General features: G+C 39.1%; 3 protein-coding genes across 3 annotated transcripts; all 3 read left to right on the top strand.

Annotated features, from left to right (window-relative positions):
* The first annotated feature begins 2,509 nt into the window (after positions 1 to 2,509).
* Positions 2,510 to 3,996, top strand: LOC108598503 (cuticle protein 7). The gene is made up of 3 exons (XM_017985174.2): positions 2,510 to 2,594; positions 2,705 to 2,848; positions 3,016 to 3,996. The coding sequence occupies exons 1-3, from the start codon at positions 2,580 to 2,582 to the stop codon at positions 3,427 to 3,429; spliced, it is 573 nt and encodes a 190-aa protein (XP_017840663.1). The 5' UTR covers positions 2,510 to 2,579; the 3' UTR covers positions 3,430 to 3,996.
* Positions 3,997 to 11,213: 7,217 nt separating this feature from the next.
* On the top strand, positions 11,214 to 13,458 carry LOC108598658 (larval cuticle protein A2B). Its single transcript, XM_017985369.2, has 4 exons — positions 11,214 to 11,355; positions 11,423 to 11,519; positions 11,574 to 11,795; positions 13,076 to 13,458. The coding sequence occupies exons 1-4, from the start codon at positions 11,266 to 11,268 to the stop codon at positions 13,225 to 13,227; spliced, it is 561 nt and encodes a 186-aa protein (XP_017840858.2). The 5' UTR covers positions 11,214 to 11,265; the 3' UTR covers positions 13,228 to 13,458.
* A 4,493-nt stretch (positions 13,459 to 17,951) lies between these two features.
* Positions 17,952 to 21,020, top strand: LOC108597965. The gene is given in 4 exon segments (XM_017984580.1): positions 17,952 to 17,961; positions 20,575 to 20,654; positions 20,657 to 20,674; positions 20,739 to 21,020. Coding segments are annotated over 4 exon segments (390 nt in total).
* Positions 21,021 to 22,344: the final 1,324 nt, after the last annotated feature.

The raw sequence follows: 22,344 nt of genomic DNA, 5'->3' as shown, positions 1-22,344 counted from the left end.
TGTTGTTGTTGTCGTTGTCGAAAAGTAGGACGGGCTTTGAGCGCGCTGTCGCGCTTGAATAGGCTAAGCCTCAAGGCTGCAGTGCTTTGTCGGGAAATTGTACAAAAGTGGTAGCCATTAGCTTATTTATAGGGACTGAAATGTATGTGTATTCCCATTCTTTGTTAAACTGCGCCGCCTTTGCTACACATTATTATTAACCCGAGCTCTTTGCTCAATCAATGTGGAATTTGTTTTTGAAATTTATCGATGATTTCTTTTTGTATTTTCCTAACCACAACTCAAGGTCAGCGCGCAATAAAATTGAAAACACAGCAAAGAAAAATAATAAAAAATTTAAATGCCAACGCTGCAGTTTGAATGAACAAATGAAATAATGCCGAGTTTTGTGGACCCCCCTACCCCATTCACCAGTCAGTTGTGTGCAGCGTCGGCGTCCAATTGTTAAGTATATTAATTATAATTTTAGCATAATTTATTTAAATTACTAGTTGGCTGCATAGCTCTGACCAGATCGATGCGAATTTCGCAAACGTTGCGCATTTTTACTGACAGAACGAAAGACTCAGCACGAACTGTTTCGCTACACAAAACAAAAATTGTCCACCAAATCAAGCAGCAGGACAACAACGTACTAACGACCACAACGCACACAATTGCTTTAATTGCAACAAATTTTGCGACATTGAGCCACCTTGCCGCATTGCTGGCAAGGACCTACATTCGGGGGATATCTTTTATCTAGGAGGGATGATACAAAGAAAGACGCAACATTACCCCATAACGAACTCAGTTTTTTTCACACCAACATATAGCCCAAACTCGCCAGCAACCACATACCCCCCATGTCCAGCATTATCATATAATTTGGACATTCCATACGGGCCACACTGCCTTGGCGTAGTATCTTGAGCGATTTCTTTGCTATGCCGTTTTCATAACTCAAGTCAGCCGTAGGCACAGAGGAGGAAGATTGCAAAGACACATGTCGGATGCTAACGGTTCGATTCTCGGCGAACTCTGCATTATTGCGTAATATATTTCCGGAACAGATAACTAATCTATGGTCAACCAATCTCTTGACTGGAATGTATTAGTCGGTGCTTTTTGTTCATTATATACCAACCGTATTTTGGATAGCCAAGAGAGTTCAGCACAGCAGGGGTTGCAATTATAGATTATATTAATCATATTATTTATTCTTTAAAGCTCACATACCCATCAAACTATGTTCAGGGCGCTCATCATCAATCATAATTGCTGCACGAGATTAAATAAAAACTTAAATACAAATCAATAACTGGCCACCTGGCCTGCAATCGATATCGGCTCTACACACAAGAGATGTTCGTGTCGCCCAAAAATCACCAAGTTGTTGGTGCTGCTGCAGCTGCGATTGTTAGTGATCCGTTACATGTTGTCGTGCTAACCTTGAGATGATTATTTCAATTTTGTAAGTACACTGGCCAGCCAGCCAAGCAGAGCCCCCGCCCCCTCGCTTTACCCCCACACACAAAGTTAACAACTAAATCGAGACAATTTATTAAATGAGCCGCAATGTGGCAAATAGTACAAGCGAGCGTTTATGTTTGTAATAAGCGCACTTGCAAATTTAGCTTGTACTTTTTGTTGGCTAATTCACGCAACAACAACAGCAACAACAAAAGAGCAGCAGAGCCATCAAAGTGAGTGCGCACCCAAGAAACAAAGATTGCCAATCCCAAACAACAGCTCGTTGCACATGCAATCTGTGTTACATTATGAGAGGCAACACCTCCGCCCACCAAAAAAGAGCTTAGAAGCCCATTGTTTCTATAGCTACAACATTTATTGCTAATTTTTTATTCGTGCCGTTGTTGCGAGGGAGCAGCAACTTTGCAGAGGCCATACCAATTAAAATATGATGGCTGATGGAAAATCTCGAAAAAACATGAGATCTAAAGATTGCGCTTGCAGTTGAACAAATAAAACTGAAAGCAACAACAACAGCAACAGCATCATATTTAATAATGCATATTAATTGCTTGATTATGCATATTTACAGCATCGAAATAAGTTTTTTATGCATTCGTTATGCAAATGAATTTTGTTAATGTAATTGCTTGAAGTTTTTATATTTTTATGCATTTCTTTGCACAATATTACGACTAATTTATTTAGCCTAATCTTAAAGTTGTAACTTTATAAGCATGTTGCAAGCAGCAACAATAATGTGCACTTTACTAGCTTAAAACTAACTGAACTGAACTTCACTCTCGTTTTCAAACAACATAAAATAATTGCTAGACAACATTGTTGCTGCTGCTGCGACGTCAACTTCTTGGGCTTCGTTATGTGTGCAAATGGCAATTGTTGTTGTTATTGTTGTTGCTGCTGCTGTTGCTGTTGCTGCTGTTGACCGTTCGCTTGTTAGCTTCGGCTGCTGCGGCGCTTTGGCTCGGCTCTGTGGCTCGGGCGTTGTCTGCGTATATAAAAGCGGCTTCCTTCTTGGTTCTAGTTATCAGTTGAATTCAGCTCAACGTATCGCACACATATTCGCGTCTAACAAACCTCAAACAACTCAAGCTTCAACCATTACAATGGCTTTCTTTAAAGTGAGTGCTCGAGACAAGGGCCCCTCAGTTGGCCACAAGTATAACAAACAATTGAATTATATTCATATGTGATCTTGCTAATTCGCAATTTGTGCTTTATTTTGTGACAGTCTTTGGTCTGCCTGGCTGTCCTGAGCGTCGCCTCCGCCGGTGTCCTGCACAGCGGTTCTGCTCTATACGCTTCCGGTCCCGCTCTGGCTTATGCTGGTCATGGACACGGACATGGACACCACGATGAGGGTCTGGATTACCATGTAAGTGCCAAGCAAGCCTGACATTTTGGATTTTCCCACGCTTGTCAATTAGCATATTGGCCAATTTATGTGTGGCGTGCGGCATGCAACCAGCACATGCAACAGCAACAGCAACAGCAACAGCAACAACAACAGCTAACAATGATCTATGTTCTGCCAATCAACAGGCGTATCCCAAGTACCACTACAACTACGGCGTGGCCGATTCCCACACCGGTGATGTGAAGTCGCAGCATGAGGTGCGCGATGGCGATGTTGTCAAGGGCTCCTACTCTCTGGTGGAGCCTGATGGTTCGGTGCGCACCGTTGAGTACACCGCCGATGACCACAATGGCTTCAACGCAGTTGTCCACAAGAGCGCCCCCACTGTCCACCACGCTGCTCCCGTTGCGCACGTGGCTCATGCTGCTCCCGAGTATGTCGCCCATGCTCCTTTGGTCGCTCATGCTCCAGCAATTGCCCACCATGTGTCTGCTGCTCCAGCTGTGCCCTACGCCGGCTCTCTCGCGCATCATGCCGCTGCCGTGCCCGCCTACGGTTATGCCACCCACAACGCTCACGCACATGTGGCCCACTACTAAGGCGATTGGACCCAAGCAACCCACTCACACACATACACCCACGCCCACTCCCACTCTCTTTCATATTTATTAAGCACGCGACGACACGTTGACGACCTCAGAACTGCGATCTGGTAGCCGAAGGCGAAGCTGAAGCCTGCTCAATACTCAAGCTCAAGTCATCCATTTTGTAAATATGCGCTCGGGTGCAGTTGCTCACACAGTCTCCAGACTCTCTCTGTATCTGTATTACTCTCATTCCGAACTCGCTCTCGCCGTCTTTGTCTCATACACACACACACACTCACATGCAAACAGCTTTCGTGCAATTCTCTTTGTAATTTAAACATTCAACTTCCTTCTTTGTACATACTTACTTACCACGAACGTCCATTAACAACGCCCAGCAACAATCATAAGATGAAGAAGAATGTCTAGACGAGGAGTGAAGCTGAAAAATGTAAACACATCATACAGAATGGATAACGTTTAGGCAACGATATAAATTTGGGAATTTATATTTTGCGTAACATGTCTCATAATTTCTGTTTAATTTAAGTTAAATGAAAACTGCGACAAATGCTATAAATACAAAATGTAGTGAATTACAAAAATCAAAAATTTATCGTTTCAATTTGTGGCTCACATACTTACATAAGATATACCATTCAACATTCAACTAACTGTCTGCGATGACAGCTCTGGGATTAATAAGCACTTTCAATACACCATTTAATTATTTACAAGTTATTATTATGGTCAGCGTATGTCTCTATAAACATGTCAGTAAGTTATGTAAATTGTTGCTTAGCTATTGCAAGATCATTGACAATTATGGGTTAGTTTATTTACAATTGGCAATTTAGAATAGGTGAAGGTTGCCAGAATGCTAAGAATAGAGAACATTCAATATTAATTAATTAGTATGTAGATTGCAGACACTTAAGCTTTAATTATGGTCCATGTAATTCGAAATGTTACTTTCAATATCATGCATACAAATTGCTTTGTGCTGAAATTCTCAATAGCTTAGTAGCTTAATCTATTATTGAAGACTATTAAAGCTTTCGAATAGGTCTAACCATGCCTCTAATTTTCATTAGAGTCAAATGAATTATGGTTTTGTTTTTAAATTTTCAAGGAGCTCTTTCCAAAATTTGACGCAAGTCAGAAGTCTCTTAAAATACAAATGCCAAGATATGATTACTTGCCTCTCAAGTGATTAAATTAAAATTATGTATCTACTAATAACCTACTCAATTTCGAAAAAATTGTACAAATTTAATTTAATATTTTTTTAATTTACTAGCAGAGCATGGAAATTGTAAAGCAAAAAAAATTTTTTTACAGTAAAATTATTTAAACCTAATTTATTTAAACTTCTTTAAATGTTCTTTTACAAAGAAAAGTTAAACCCAAAAGGTGGACAGGTTAAAGTTGGGCGCCCCCAAATTTTAAATACACTTTGACTAGGGTTTGGCAGCAAACACACTCACTGCCACTCACAAAACACATACACACAAAACAGCTAACGCGTCACAGCTCGTTTCGCTGTAGCGTCAGCAGCGACGTTAGTATGGCGCGCGCGTCAGCACGTGCACCCGCTGTCTATAATTGAAAATTGAAATGTGAATAATTCCTATTCAATTTTTGTGATTTATTTCAGATTTTTAAAGATTTTTGTATTGCCTTATTATATATCGTTTTTTTCGATTTGGGGGAGGGGAGGAAATAAAAAAAATAAAATAAAAGCGTAGTGTTCTGGATATAGGAGCACCTACATACAAAATTTGGTTGCTCTAGCTCTTATACTAGTTGCTGAGGAACACGCACTCATACAGACGGACGTACGGACGGACAGACGGACATGGCTATATCGACTCAGCTCGTCGAGTGATCAAGAATATATATACTTTATGGGTCTGACACGCCTCCTTCTCCCTGTTACATACATTTGAGCAACTTAATTAATACCCTTTTTTCCATTTTTACAAAAATGTCAAAAATATATAAAACATTGTATATAAGGGGAGAGTTAAAAAGACCCAACATATGTTGAAAATTTGTGATAGTCTTTCATATAATAAGCTTAAGTGCGCTTAATAATTTTGGTATATATTTACTCTTATAACATAAATAAATAATATTAAATATTATATATGAAGAGTGGTCATATGGATTATTATTTGGTAGGTTTGTGGATCTTCATAGCTCTCTAATTAAATGTATAGCTTGATTTATTTATTTATGTTTAGCTTAATTTATTGTTTTCTATAAACAAAAGCATCAAACATTTAACATTTATGGACAACCGATGTTACATTTCAAAGTTTTCAAAGCTATAACTTACAATGACTCTTAGATGGCGTTGGAGTCTTAGTTATTGCATAGAATACTTCATGGCTTAAAAGCTTTTGTCTCACACAAGATATACTTTCAAGCTGGAGTTAAAAAGTAAAGCTTTTGAGCTTCTCTATTGGGTTTTTAAATCAAAGATTATGGAATGCATTGATTGTGCTTTAAGTCGATTTTGATTTTGATTTTTTTTTATCATAATTAGTTAAGTGCAATAAATAGCTCAAGTTTATTATTAGTAAATAAGTAAATTACAATGTTGTTTTATTGTAATATACAATTGTTAAGCATTTAGTGTAACTTCAAAGCTAATTGCAGCACCAAACTGTTACTTCCCATTTGTATTTGATGTCAACCACAGACTGGCATCTTTCACTGCTTCCACTTTGAGCCAAACCATCTGGTGACCACAAGTGTATGATAGCTTCCTTTGCTTATCTGCTGCGCATGCTTTAGCAAGAGTTGGGGGCGGGGCGTGTTGACTCATGTAAACGATAACTTATAAGCATTTGTTTTAAAATCTACCGAGTTGTTGCTTCCGCCTCCAACAAATCTTCGTGCTTCCGTCACTTTTATGTGTGAACTGGCACAACAAACATAGGTAGACAAGAAAGCGAATTATTGATCTCTTAATGGGCTCATCGTGAAGCATTTAAGCGGCAGTATGAAAATGCTGAAGACGAAAAAATGCTTTGCTTGGCCGAAAGAATTTATCATTGCGCGAAAATCTAAAATCAGCGAAGCGTTTAAATGCGAAGCGCCTTAAACCAAAACAACAACAACAACAACAACAACAACAACAAGAGCAACATTTAACGTGCACTTCATTAATTAGACAGCGCCTAGCTCTGTAGCCCACAGCCCTCTGGCCGTGTTCTTTAACAGTTAAGGTCATCGATTTACCTAGTTGCAAGGAAATGCCGGAAGGAAGTTCCGCTAGCTGCCAAAACAAACGCCCAAGCATTACGTGTTGGCACCAAAACTCACGTAAGCTTAGCTCCAGCTCCAGCTCTCTCCTTGGCAACAGAAAAAAATTATCGCACACAAACTTGACTTTGTTGTTGCTCCAATAACCTTTTCGCAAGCGCATTTCAATTAGAGCCAGAGTCGCGTCGCCAGCAAAATATCAGCTATGCGACTAACTAACAATCTTCTTCATCAATAAATGACAGTTACTAACGATTTTTTATGCCTCTTCCATTTGCTGGCCCAAGCAGTTGACATTCAACTAACACGTGCTGCTGCGACACTCGAATTGAATTCTTTTTCGCTTCGACTCGCCAGCCAAGATACAGACAAGCTGTTGAGATATGCATCGGATAGTTGTAGCTATTGATCTGATACAATTTATAGATAATGCCTCGTAAAACGGCTACTGCATCTACTCAGACCAGTTTGGTTAGGACTAAAGCTTTGAAGTTGTCGCCGCACAGTGGGCTGAGGTCAAAAAATGCATTGAAAATCAACGATAGTAAAAATTCTCATTCCATAGGGTAAATTCGCATTCCCTGTGTAAATTCAAAATACAAAAATAACAGTCGAATTAAACAAACAAATATTTAAAAATTAATTTTATGAGAGATGGAGATAATGTGAAGACTTACAGCCATTATAAGATGCTAGCAAGGGATTCTTTACTTAATGAAACTTCAAATCAAAGAGAACCCATGAAGTAATATCCTCAAAAAGTGGCTCCATCTAATATTAAATATTAAAATAAATCTAAATTATAATTGTAGACAATGTCTGGAAAGGAAAGGTCCTACATAATTAATTTGCATTTGTTGTATAAATAATTGCCCTTTATTGTTTTTAAATAAATATTTCTATAATTAATTAAAATAATTGGCATTATTGCACCACTGTTGTATGTAAATGTCAACGTCTGTCTGCGTAATTGAAAAATGCCATTAATATTTAACTAACAGGCCAACAGCAACAACAACAACAATGACAACTACTGAGTAGACATAATTAAGGCTATAAGCGATTAAAGTTTGCTGCGCATAAATAAGTATTTCAACAGTGCATAAATAGATTCACACACACTCACACACATCTATGTATGTGTGTATATGTATATAGCTGGCAAAGATGTGTATCATACCCATTGGCATAATCATCCCCAGTAGTTATGCATGCTGGCTGTCTGCCACAATTATATAACAAAAGTTAACTGGATTATTTGAGGCTTAATTTGATGCATGGCATATCGGGCTACTCCAACTTCAGCTCCAGCAGCTTGCAACAAATTGGCCACAAGGTGCGAGAATCTCAACAGCATTGCATCTCTTTCTGTAGCACAGAGAAACCTGCTGAAATTTATGGCCAACTCCTCGAGCTGGAAGCCATTCATTTGCATTTTATTACGGCGAACGCATTTGCCACGGGTCATTTTCATGGCGCGTTACAAGCGCTTGTTAACAATGGTCAGTCAATTGGCCCGGACTGAAGCTGAAGCTGAAGCTACAACTCTGATGCGGCAGCGCTGCACGCACTGAAGCGTAGCCAACTAAGCGACAACAATGATGCCCACCCACACCTGACAGAAACAATTGCAGCCCGTCTCTCTTGCTCTCTATCTCTGTTACACTTGCTTGCAACAGTCACACCTTGAAGCTGTTTTTCATGTTGCAAGCGTCAATGTCCCCGCTTGTGTTTCGGCAATTGTTCATTGCCCATTGTCAAATTAGCCGGTGTAAACAAGCAGAAATTAGTTGACCAACAAGTCAACAGTAGCTAACTGTTTGCTGGCATGTAAACCAAGTCAAAGTCGCTGTTATCGTTAATATTGCGGCAACGCCTACCAAAGTTTCGAATACATTTTGCATCCTCATGGCTCACGTTGGCACATAGACAATTGAAATGAAAGCGCACTTAATTGTTGCGCACTAAATAATGTTTCGATCTTTTTGGAATACATTTATTTGAACTAATTTTGTATTTAAAAAATTTATGGTAATTCATTGGCTCAAACTATTTTGAAGTTTAAATAATCAAAATTGAAAGTCATTTATTTATAATTCTTTAATAGCATTATTTCGTTAATTCTAATCAAAATCAGAGATATGAATATGAAGAATATGTGCTTAATATATGTATATGAAATAATATATATTTTGAAATAAGACTCTCCCAATTTCTTGAATTCCTCATACTCCATTATATAGATACTACACTCAATAAAGAATAAAAATCTTTTAAATATATTTAGCTAATAACTCAAGTTATATTTGCACATATACATACACACATATATTTTTGGCTATAAATGTGAAAATACTTTTCCTGTTCTGGCCACTCTACATCATTTAGTTGCTTACTTCCTATACTATATTTTATTAAATTTAAACATTTTTATGGCACGCAACAAATTATGAATGTTGACAAAGCATTCCACTCCCACCACCAAAAACAGACTGCACGCCACATTTAACATTAAAAAACTATTTGTATTTATTTCTCAGCATGGTTCTAATATTCGGCTGCTTAGCATTTAGCATTTATTGTTGGGTTAATTGCCATTGTGGCTAACAATGCATGTTGATGCCACGCACATGTGGCTGCTGCCCAAATACACAGAAACAGAAACAAAAAAAAGTATCTGTCAAGCTGCATATGGCGAACCTTCGGAAAATGCCGACAATCGTTAGCTGATTTTCCCAGCCACACGAGACTTGCGTTGCCGAGTCTTGACTCTTGGGCATCGAGTTATCATGTCTGCGTAGCAAATGCTTTGGCGGCGGTCACAAACATGCAAATTGACTTAATCTAGTATTTAGTTTTATTTTGTTAGTTGTGTATATGTATGGTGTGTGTGTGTATGTTTTTACCCTGCCGACAAACCGCAGTTGAAATTCAAACCTAAGCTAGAAAAAAACGCTTGGGCTTTGGACGTAGGTGGAGTTGGGGCTGGAAGACAATTGTATGCAAGTGCTGAAGGTTGTTTTGCTTCAAGTTTTTGTTGCCGTATGGCGCTCACTCTAATTAGAGTCTTTAGTACGCCCTGCTTTTTTTAATTATGTGAAAATGGACAGGCCCAGCGCATAAACTAGCGCAAGATATTAGCTTGGTCAGCAAACATCTTCTGCAGAGCAAATTGGTTTTAACTATAGTTTTGTGGTTTGACAATGCTTCGAATAAATTGCGCACCGCAATTGGCACGTTCTCAACGTCGTTCAAGGATGAACAACAAAAACAGCACAGATTGTCTCAGCTACAATACTTTGTGAAGCGGCGATATAATAAATCAGTGGCTTAAGTGTATGATGTGTATGCCTGATGGGTTGCATTGATATGCAGACAACTTGAAAGCGTTTAGGTAAAAGTGTGAGCAAACATTAATTACTTTAATTAAACCTATTTATTGCTAGAAGTAGTCGTGGGAGCTAAAAACAATGCTGACTCAGCTGTTCAGCCAGCGACGCCTTTCAAATTCATAATGAAGTAATTACAAAAGTTCTTAATCTATTATTGATTGATCGAGGAGCGCGAATAAAAACTAGACTTGTATTTAATTATGTTTAATTTGCAGTTGTCATATTTTTTCTAGTTTTTCCTAACACTTTTGCTTTCGTTGTCGCTTGAACTTTGCGATTGCCTGTCGCGCTTGACCTTCAGCATTGATGTTGAACAACAACAACAACAACAACAGCAACAATTGCTGTAAGTAACTATTTGTTTTTTCTGTAGTTATTGTCCAATGTAGATCACTGAGAATTTCGCATGTGCCAAATAACTAGGGCCTTTTTGTTGTGGCCACTTGCAAATTTGTTTTAAGCTGCAACTTGACCCGATTTTTGTCAGTTAAAGTCAGTTGGTCGTACTTTATTGTTAAGAATTAAGTTGTTAAATAAATTGCATTTTATGGCCCACTATTTGTTATAGTCTAGGCAAATATAATTGAGCCAACTATTTGTTGCCCAAAAGGAAACTTATAATTGAGGCTTTGTGATTAATAACTTGATGCTGCAACTGCAACTGCAACTGCAGCTAGCTAGATGACTTCATTATGTGGCATAGTGGCTCAAAATCTGTCGCCAATTTGCCTGGCTTACGTAGTCGGATCCCCATGCAACAGGGTAAGTGTAGCAACATCCACGATTCATGCGGCAATTTCATTCACATGGCCCCCAACAAGCCATATTCACCACGACTGCGCAGTAGCGACGCAACGCGACGCGACGCGTCGCCACAGTTGACTGACTGAGAAATCAAAAGTCTTGAAGCCAAGCAGCAGCTGCGACTGCGCGCCAGCAGCGCTGCTTGCGCGCCAACTGTTCGCTTATTTAAATGGCAAGACGACGCTAGAATAGCCACAGTATTCCGGTGAACTTGGCGTTGTTAGTAAGCGTTGCCGTTGCAGTACTCAAAGTAAATTCAAATATTAACTACGCAGGATCTGTGCAGAGTGTTGACTAATTTTGTGTTGTTTATTTTTTAGCAAATCTATAAAACAAATCAAAACAAAGTTTATAAGAAAACCAAAAAAAAATTAATAAAATGGCAAATTTCATGTGCTTTGTGATCCTTTCGTTGGCTTTGTTTGCCAGTGTTGCTGTGGCGCGACCAGGATATGCTTTGGATTATTATGTGAGTTTCGTATTGAAACAAACATGTGCATGAAGATTAAAATAAATTTTATATATTGCTTCGGCAGGATCATCCCAAGTACGCTTTCAATTATGGCGTGGCGGACCATACCACAGGCGATGTTAAGTCGCAGCATGAAACTCGCGACGGTGATGTGGTTAAAGGTCAGCATCAAATGGCATAAATTGTACAATTTATAAGAAAATATATATTTGCAGGTCAATACTCGCTGGTCGAGCCTGATGGTTCCATACGCACCGTTGACTACACAGCAGACTCGATACACGGCTTCAACGCTGTTGTAACCAAGTCTGGCCCCACTGTGCATGCTCAAGCTCTGGTTACCAAGCCCGTGGTGGCTCACAAGCCCATACTAACGCACTATGAGCCACATGTGGCTGCTGCTCCAGTTGTGGTGGCCGCCTCGCCGGCGCCTTATGGTAAGTTCAAACTCTTTTCCTAGCATTTCTTTGGGTTCAGCACTTGCGCACACAGCACAGTCCAACTAAATAGACGCACCTTCAGTTAGACTTAGACTTGTTGGGTAGTTTGTGGCGTAGACGAGTCTGCAAACTGATTTGTTGCTCTCGCTCTTCTAGGCATGAACACGTATCGCATGCTCAAGCTGTTCAGGCGTCACGCCAACTTTTTTAACAATCAATATCGCAAATTGCGCCCAGACGAGTATGATGACAGCGCTGATCTTAATGCTGACTACTACGCAACCTACTACTGAATTCCGCTCAGCACACACATACACACATATATATATATATATATATATTCATAAATGCATAACTTACCATATTTCTATTGTAATACATTTATTAACGTTTAGGCCATAATAATAATAAGTATCTGTTGCATTGCAATTAGGCACTGTTTGAGCTGAATCAGCGCAGCGGTGCATGTTATACATATGCATAAAGCATTTGCCAAGCTGAGGATTGACTAATGCATGCGGCTGGACACGCCTACGCGTCTGGTTAATTATGTCATGAGTCAGTGCTCCACACTGCTGATCGGCCAGATTAGCTTTGTTTTTGCTCGAGTTTAGTTTGCACTTTGAATTTCCATTTTCATATTTCTGCGCATTTTCCCACACTAATTATGTCGTATTATGCAGTTGCAACAAACTGAGTTGCCGAGCTGAGTGGTGCATCATCAAATTGGGTTGCCAACATCTTTTCTCAATGCTGCGCAATGTTGTGGATTTGCCTGGGAATTGCAGTTGTTGTTGTTAAGTTGATGCTGCTGCTGTTTGTTTTGATTAACTGCATGTGAAAATAACTTTATTTAATTGTGGCCATAATAATTAAGAATCCTCAGAAGCGCGCTAAAGCTGAACAAACGCACTAAACAAAAGACTTAGGCAACAAACTTGCGCTGCGATTTGCAATGCAAATTGTTTGCAAAGAAATTACAGCAAAACAAAACAGCACCAACAACACCTGTGACCAATTGCGTTGTTTTTGTTTTTTTTTTTTTTTTTTGGTTACCACAAATTCGTGACATACAAGAAAAGCAAAGAAAATTATTTTGCCTCGCTTTAAAATTGCCAACAACTGCAACAAAGGGCCAACAGTTGCTGTGTGCTGTGGCGCCGTGAAATAATTTTTCTGTCTACTCATATTTACAACAACTGAAGCATAACCTAGTTAGGCTTTGCTGGTGTTTTCTTTAAGCCAATTCATTCATTCATTGATTTATTTACTTAAAGTTGCCCAGCACTACGCGCCCGCAGCCGCGCCCATTCACTACGATTACGATGATGGATACTACAACCAGGCTCAGTACGAGTATGTGCCCCAATACGACGCCGGACACGGACACTACGGACACTACACGAGTCCCTATGCGACACACTACTAAGAATTTTTTAACGAGCAACTTTAAGCAAATTTTAGTTTGTACATTTTCAAAAAACAAAAACACCGAAACCTACATACGTAAGTCAAAATGTTGCAGTTGAGCTGGCTGTGCTTGCTTGCTAAACTGTGTTTTGAGATCGGCACGCTGTCAACTTGCTCGTTAGATTATACATCGCTACTCTAAGTTGTGAATTTTATGTAAAATAAAAATATAAACAATGAAATTATATAAGTGAAAATTTAAACTCGGTTGCGTAACCTTAATATGTGGGGTCTAAAGAAGTCAGCTTTTGCAAGCGCTCATTAGTTGGCAATTTAATGTGGGTTCTGTTTGCGCTTTAAATGGCAATTGATGGCTATAATGTAAAATGTTATTTGCAGTTTGGTTTTCTTATGTTGGCGTTATAATTTTATGAAGATTTATACAGTTCTAATTATTTAATATAGGCAATTTTAGTTGTCAAGGCTGATCGTTATTGACAATTTGGGATAGGCATGTGACTAACTGCAGCTGTAACCAAGGAGGCTAAGCAGCTTACAGTGAGCCCATTTGCTTTATTAGTCTATTATTTAGTTCAGCCCGCATGGTCAATTGATCAGCTAATGTTTCAATTTGAGCAACATTTATGCAAATGAATGACAAAGCTTTTCATTTCGTTTCCCGATATTTAAAAGATTTATTTTGTCTGCTCCCCCAAACTAACAAAAAAAAGTTTCACGGTCTGCAAATTTGCAACAGTTATTTATGGCTTACATAAGCGGGTCGTTTTTATCTCGACCAGTTTAGATGGCCCATTTGTATGTTTTAATTGGCATTCAAAAGCTTTCGATTGCGCGCTTCCGTTTTTGAAAAAACACTCAGTACAAATAAAAATCATAATACTAATTTTTTCTTCAATTTAAATTGATAAAATGCTTAAATTCATTTATTACAACAGCGGGAAAGTGAGCGCAGTTAATGTTAGTCTTAACATTAATGGGTAAAATGAGCACTGTTAAAAATTACGCCATCTATTGAATAAATTTTTAAGCTGTCACGGCAGACGTTGTGTTCTTGCTATTCAAATTTATAGCATACTTTGCAGCTGTTTTATTTGTATTCAAACTCAAGTAGCCTCTTAGGCGCGTAATGAAAACTTAATAAATAATAGGCCCAAGTTGCTACTTGGGCGCGTTATTATTGCTTTTTATTGCGTTATAATTTACGTTTTTCATAGTCACCATTCAGTAATCGTGCTACAAATTGCTTGATATATGAATTATTTTAGATTGTATCTTTGAAAAATGTAACAGGAGACAGCCTAAACTAAGCAAATCGCTTAAGTTAACGCCTGACTAATTAACAAATTGAAACTGAATTTGATTTTAATAACCAGTAATAGTCGCGATCAAAAATACAACCGGTCACACCAAAAGCGACAAGTTCCAGGCATGGCATATGGCTAATCCATTGCTCAATGCGTTTGTGGCTTGATGGGCAAACAGTTTGTTGGCTGCCGCTTTAACCAAACGTCATCTTCTTAGTGCCACATGTAACTGGCTCAAGGCCGCCAGTGAGCTTGAAACTGGTCCCAGCTGTTCCTAATAACGCGTCAGATTCTAGTTGTATGCTCGCTGATTGCTTTGCATAAGATATAAATTTCAAATCTGTTAATCGCAGTTTATTAATAACTCAAGCACCACTTGCCAGTTGCAACACCAACTGCAGCTTAACCTAACGCTCTTTATACGCAGAGACGCTTGCACAATACGCACTCGCACTTATTTTGAGCGCATTAAATTTGAATTAAAATTTTTGAAATTTCGGCGGCTAGTTGAAACCAAAAAAAGAGCAACGAAAGTGACAATTAAAATCTTTTAGCGCTTGACTAGCCGTCATCGCTTGCATTTCCTTAAGAGCGCGGCCAGCCGAGCAGTGGCACATGCGCAGCGCCTAGAGTTATATCTACCCCAAGCCCCCAGGCTAAAACTGTGTCGAACCGAGGCGGGCCGGCCATGTCAGCTAAACCTCAATTAAAGCGAGCGCCGGCAGTCAAGCTACTTACTATTACCAAAGTACCAAACACACATACATATATATATGTATATATATTATAGCTTATGTATTGTTCGTGTCTATGTATTCGTATAAGGCGCCGGTACAGGTTGCCAAAGTGGACAATTTAATGTGGCTGTCATGTTAAATGCCAGGCTAATAATTTAAGCCTCATTTTTCTTGGCTATGAAATGTTTGATGGGTGGTAAACAGCTTGGGGCGCTTTTTTCCCAATGGGTGCAAAGAAAATGTTGGTGAAAATTATTAAAGCACTTTCTGTGATTAGATAAGCGCTGAATGAAATAAGAAATGGGGGTAGACTTTTAAAATTGTTGCTGAATGGAATTGCACATTTTTTAATTTTTCTTCAAGTCAAAAGCATATTGTTTCAATGCGTAAAAAAATTCAATTCAAGTTTGTCATTAAGTTAACATAGCTATATACTAATTAAGAGTAAGGTTTGCTGGATTTCATATTTCTAAACTTCAATTAAATTAATGTGCAGTACTTAATTCAATTATTTGTAAATATTTAATCGGCGGTCATTATTTTGATAGATTCTGTTGTTTAATTATTTCCTTAAGATATTTAACAAATGTTGTGTATCTGCTGATCGCTCAGCGTTTATTAGGTGCTAACCACAAATAGTTTAAGTTTTTCATTATTTTTAAACTCTCTTGAACTTTGTTTGTGGTTTTGCAAATCTAAACAAAATAAACTGTTGAAAATATAAACAAACAATATTTCCATTTAGCTGAGAGCGTTATTGTTAAGTGCTCTGGCCGAATTATAATTTATGTATTTATTTGCATTTATTGTGTTTAGTTCTTTGAGCTTGCATTGTGATGTTCGCAGAGTTAAGTGTCGCAAGAGAAGAACACGACCCTTTCAAAGAGATTGTCTTGCATTGGCACGTTTCGACTGTTGCAAAATAAATGCACATGTGTGTGTGTGTGTGTGTTTGTGTCTGTGTCATTGACTCCATGACAAAGCAAAAAGGCAAGAACAACATGCTTCCCCATATGATGCGTCACTTTTACTATCAGCATTGAAAAATCAAGAAATCAAGAAAACAAGCAACAACAAAAAAAAATCGCAAAAGCTGAACGAATTTTATAGCCTGAGCAACGCTGAAAATCATTTTGAAAATTTTGCAAGGCATAACATTGTTGTTGTTGTTGTTAGAGTAGTTATGCCGCAGCTTTGGTTTTTTATAGCCAACTTTTTATGGTGTTCAAACTAATTTGCGGTTACAAGCCACCGTTGGCCCGTTTCTGTTGTTGTTGTTGATTCGTGCCACAAAACACAAACTGCGGCATCATGCCCTTTTGTTGCCTCTTTGCTGCTGCTGCTGCTGCTGCTCTTGTTATTGCTTATTGTTAGGTGGGTGCTTATTGAAAAAAGGAGTGCATGCACATGTGTGTGCACTAGATGCAATTATTGTTGTGCCCAAGCGCCTAAAGCTGATTAGACAGCCAGACAAATGGCGATTGCTAAATGTTGCATAGAAATAATAAAAGCAACTGCAACAACATTATTAACAACAGATATACATATTTGGTAGATGACACGTTTTTCGTGATGTTAACTCCATCAACTTTTCAATCAAGTTGCATCTGCGAGAGGCAACTTTCGAGTCTCGCAGATGCTGCAACTTTTAAATAAACCTTAAAGTGCATTTCAAACACTTCAGAGCCAGTGCGGCAGTTAAACCAAGCAGTTCACTTTGTAACCTCTAGTGTTTGTCATTGATATACTCCTACTCAGTTTTATATACATACATATACATATATATATTTTCATAGCCAGTGGTAAGTACAAGAAGCAACCGTTGCTCGCCTTTCCTTTTGCCACAATTACCAAATATATTGCAGCTAGCAACAAAAACGGTAAACCGTAAATTTCAATTTGCATAAAGCAAAGTTCAATAGCTACAAATCATAACCAAATGCAACATGCAACCGCTCCAGTTTGAATTTGGTTTGGCGTTTAAGTTTGATTTTGATTTTGAGCTCCCCTTCATTTGGTCTGGGGCAACTTTCATGCAATTGATTTTCCATGAACTTCAATTTGCATATACATATATATGTGGGTATACCATACATATTGTTTATGCTGCTGTTGCACTCGTATTTTTATTTTGGTTACTTGTTGGCTACTCTTGGCTATTTTCCGCAAATTTCGCATTCAATTGTCATTGTCATTGCTTTTTGTTGTTGTTTGTTGCAGTTGTTGTTTATGTTGTTGACCTGTCTGGAGATTTATATTTACCTGTTGCCCATTTGGAGCACATTATGTAAATTTTGCATTTAAAACAGGTTCGCCATTTGTTGTGCTCGCGTTTTGTTGTTGATGCTCTTAAGTAAGACTCGTTGCCAACTAGAAAAAAATAAGCTCTCCAATATACCAAAACATGTACAAAGGTAACATATATAGCGTATTGAAAATGCGACTTTACTTATAAAATTTTATGGTTTTGGTTTTTGCTTGATTTTGATCGCATTCAACTGTTTTTTGGGTTTTTATGTTTGCCCAACTTGTATTTGGTCCTAGGCGCATTTTAATTGGCAACTGCAGTTACACTCACTGCACGTTTTTTTACGGCAGGAAGGCGATAAAAGACCTTACGCTTTGGACACGCTTAGAGTGACAACATCTGAGAGTCAAGGTGGGCCAATAGGAAGCACAATATGTGGCAAGGTGAGTCGCTTAGGTAATCCAACTGTGCAGCGATTTTGGGGAATGGAAATGGGAATGGTGAATGCACTTAATTGAAATTCGGGCTTAATCAAATTAAGCGAACAGGCATAACGAACTTCATTTTTGTAAGTTGAGCCAATGTCAAAACAATTAAGTTTCATTAAACAGAAATTAAATTAAAAATACATAAAATAATTTAAATTTCAGTAATTAAAAGCAGTTTTTACATCCTTGAGCATATTAATTGTAATTTACCAGAGTTTTTACTTTAATCGTCATTATACTTGGCTTCGACTATGGTTAGAGCTTAATCTGACATTTTTGACTATTTGTGAAAAGGTTAAAAAAATTATGCAAAAAGATAAACAAAAACTGTAAATTTCTCATATGCAATTTTATATATGTAATAATTAATATCATTACTAATATATATTTGCATATATTTTTTTAATCAAATTTAATTTAAAATTTACCTTTAACATTAATCATCTTATGGATCGGGAGTCCATTGTCTAGTTTATAACTTATTTAAAAACTTGCTTGCATTAGTAAGTTTGCTTATATTATTTTTATGAGTATATTAAAGTTATAAAGAGTGAGCTTTTAGTTTTGCACAGTGCAGCGGCCGTAACTTCCACATTTGCAATTTAACGGTAGCTCCACGACATTGCGAGGTCTTTTAAAAGCTACAACAACATTAGCCAGGGAGATAACAACAATGAGCATTGGCATCGCATGACATGCGCTCCCCTTTCAGATCGTTCGTGCTATAGACGTGAATATGTGAGATAAGCAAACCCGCCACCCGCAACCGCTTAGATGCGGTTACCAATGGTCATAGAGGACAGACCGGGCTAGCGAGGCCATTTGGTTATGTAAACGCAGCAGCAAGGAAAACAAGAAATCTGGCAACAAATCAATAGAAAATGCAAAAAAAAAATCAACGACAACAACAAACATTGCATATAAAGTTGAGAAAAGTGTTTTCATTTCCCATTGATGGGGCGTTGAGGCTTGCCTGGCTCTGGCTCTGGGGCAGGCCAGCCGGCGTAGCGTAGACCGCTTGTCCGACTAACTGAGTGACTGAGTGCTGTGTGGTGTGTGTGTCTTTGTATGTATGAGCACGTCCATTGGGTATCTGGAACACTGTTTCCATAACATGCTCGTCCGCATAGTTAAGGCTGGAGTTGGAGCTGCAGCTATGTCTGGATGCAGTTGCAGTTGCCAAGTTGCGTGTTGCTGCCGCTATTATGAATAAACATGCGGCACATGTAAGCTGCAGGCTGCAAGCTGTCGCTGTCGCTGTCTCTATCGCTGTCGTTGTCGCTGGCGTATTTATTTAATATTAAGCCAGCTTGGCAAATCGTAATGAAAACGAAATTAAAAAGAGAGCAAAGTGTTATACGCTTGGCAATTAGCCAGGCTGAGTGGTACTTTACTTACTGGAGCTGCAGCTGGAACTCGTTCGTTTTTCCTGGCCTACTAATGCCTGCCAGTTGTCTGCCTGGCTGCTCGATTTGTGGTCACGTTGCTGCCCCCTGCTGCTCCTCTAAGAGATGCGCCTTAGTATAAGTCAAAGAGTTACGGCTATGAGTTATGATTATAATTTTATGTTAATAATTTAAAGCTGAACTTTAGCCAGACTTGAGTTGACTTGACTCGCCTGCTTATTAGCCAGGTTCGGCGTTGGTTTGACTGTTGGCAATTTTTGGCAATATTTTTGTTAGTTGCCAATGGGGCGCTTGTGCAATGGGGCGCAGAGAAGTAGCTGACGGGGCGTATGCGTATTATGCCTGCTAGCCAATTGAAAGCCGCGCTTAATTAGACAATTTCTCTATTATGTCCAGGACTGCGCGGAGCCTTTCACAAACGACGCTCCATTGTACAGCTGTGCCTAATCAAAAGGGCATTGCTTTTTATGAACTGTGAACATCCAGCGTTTGGGGATTGGGATTGCCATCAGGCTGTGTGGGGTGTGGCCTGACCACAGCTGTGGCCAGCTGAGCAGCTCGATTGTTTGCTATGATGATGGCGCTGGCGTCACCTGTACAAATCTTTGTATTTAAAACGAAACGTGCGGCAGTTAAAATCATGATGCAAGACTCGGACAAGGCTTGGAAAGAAAGTTGCCATAAACCAGGCAATCAGCGTCAGCAGCAGCAGCAAGCGCAAAAAAAGAGGCAAGGGTTCGGTTGCACCAATGCGGCGGGGTCAGCTGATCACTCACGCTAGGGCCAGCCAGCCCAAACGAGCAGCAAAAAACTAAGCAAAAGCATTATGCGCATATTGCTGTTTATGCTTGATCGCTGACAATAAATTGCCTTGACGATGGCTTTGCCCGCGTTACCTTTAACGAAGTGTGAAAGATGTTGGCTGTTGATTCGCTGCAATTGCGCCACTGCCACTGTGGCATGCTGCAGCACACGCTGCAAGCTTTTTTGTATTTCTGTTTTTTCTTGTGGCTAACAACGTGACTATGTAATCAACGGCAGCAGCAGCAGCGGCAGCAGCGAGGCTAGGAAGTCGTCTATCGATTTATGTTTTTGAGCAACTTACGTTTCTAATCAAATTAATTTTCAGCCATCAAGCTATGAAGCTAAGCTTAAGTCTGAGCCTGCTGCTATGGTGTCTGCACATTGCGCATACGCAGTGTGGACCAGCTCATTATATTGAATTTTACAATGATTATGCGCATAATCACGACGAGCAACGTGTAAGCGGTTAGACCCACAGCATTTATATTGTGCCTTAACTGCATAATTTGTTTGAATTTTCAGCTGGGCTATCGCCATCATTATCACATATCGGACGTACAAACGGGTGTCAGCATTTTGCATGGCGAGCAGCGTCAGGGCGATCAGGTCACTGGCAGTTATAGCCAACTGGCGCCCAGCGGTGAGGTGCGCAGTGTTTACTACGAGGTGAGAGGTGGCCAAGGCTATCGCGCTGTCATTATTCAACGCACCGCCAACAGTCGTGTGCATCAGGCGCTGGAATTCGAGCGGAAACAAGCGCTACAAGCGCTGCCGTTGGCCAAACCGGTGGCGTTTGTGATTTAATGTCCTACAAGCGAATTTGCTTTCCCACACGATCGACAATTATAACAACAATAACAATCCCAAATTTGTCTGCGTAAATTAACAATATTTTATTGATGAGGCGACATGCTAATAAACTGCGTAAACAACTTGATAAACAATTGTACTTTTGTCTAAAATATGCATTACTTTACATTATTTTACCCGCAGCTTGTTGTATGCAAATGTTAATTAAATGAACTTTTGTCAAATTTATTTGTTGTTCAAGCGGCTTCAAGCACTGAGCGGTTTATAGCTACAGTTGTAATTTATATATAAATTAGCTGATAACCTTTGCGCAAAGTGTTTGAACACATGTTGTACTTATTGTTGTCAATTGCTGACTAATTGAATTTAATGCAACCATTTTGTGTAACACACAACAAAGTGTTAACGCGCTTAAATCTGTTTACTCCTAATTATTATTAATGGGTGCAGACTGTGTGCGGTCGGTTGTTGTTGCTGTTGCTGCTGCTGCTGCTGCTGTGAAGCGCGTTTTGTAAACTAATCACCAAAACATAAACAGCAACTTAAACAAACAAAAAAAAAAAATAAAAAGCGGAATGTCGGGCGTGACCGACACAACGAGACCCGGTAATAGGATAAATATAAGCAAGCTATACAATTAAAATAAATAATATCCAAAAGAAAAAGTAAAAAAGTGAACTTAGACACATGTTGATTGATTTTAGACACTGCTCTAAATAAAACAATAAAAACAACAATAACAACAAAGTCTTCGGCGTGGGTGGTAGTTGAGCCAGGAACTGTTGTTGTGAAATTTAAACGTACAGACAGACGTGCATATAACGCCTAAGCTTGTCAGCCTGATCAATCCGAAATTCTTTATTATGTTTGACACGTCTTCTTCTTACTGTTAGGCACAAATATCTTTTGACTTACTTATAAGACCCATCTGTATGTTATGTACCGGGTCTACAAACAAAAGCACGTTAACAATGCAACGAAATTAGGCTGCGGTTGATGACTTTACAGTGAGCAGACACACACACACACTCACACATATTTGCATTGTTGTTGACTATGGCTAATGATGTCGCGTCGGTCAGGGTCGGGCGTTACTTTGTTTGCCACCGCTCTGTGATCAACTGTCAAACGGCAGGCTTTAAATGATGGGCAACACATTACTAATTGCCAGGCTAATTGCTCAGCCTGCATTTGCCCGCAGGCACTGAAAAGCCGCTCCAGTAGCCAGCAATCATATTTGTCTGGCAATTAAAGCACAATTTAGCGCCATTGCATTGGCACGCAATTTGCAAGTTCGTTGCCAGAGTCTTTCGTTTGC

The sequence above is a fragment of the Drosophila busckii genome, chromosome 3L (assembly GCF_011750605.1).
Source record: "Drosophila busckii strain San Diego stock center, stock number 13000-0081.31 chromosome 3L, ASM1175060v1, whole genome shotgun sequence".
Taxonomy (NCBI): domain Eukaryota; kingdom Metazoa; phylum Arthropoda; class Insecta; order Diptera; family Drosophilidae; genus Drosophila; species Drosophila busckii.
Note: the sequence above shows the minus strand (reverse complement) of the source record. Positions and strands in the feature narration are given on the sequence as shown.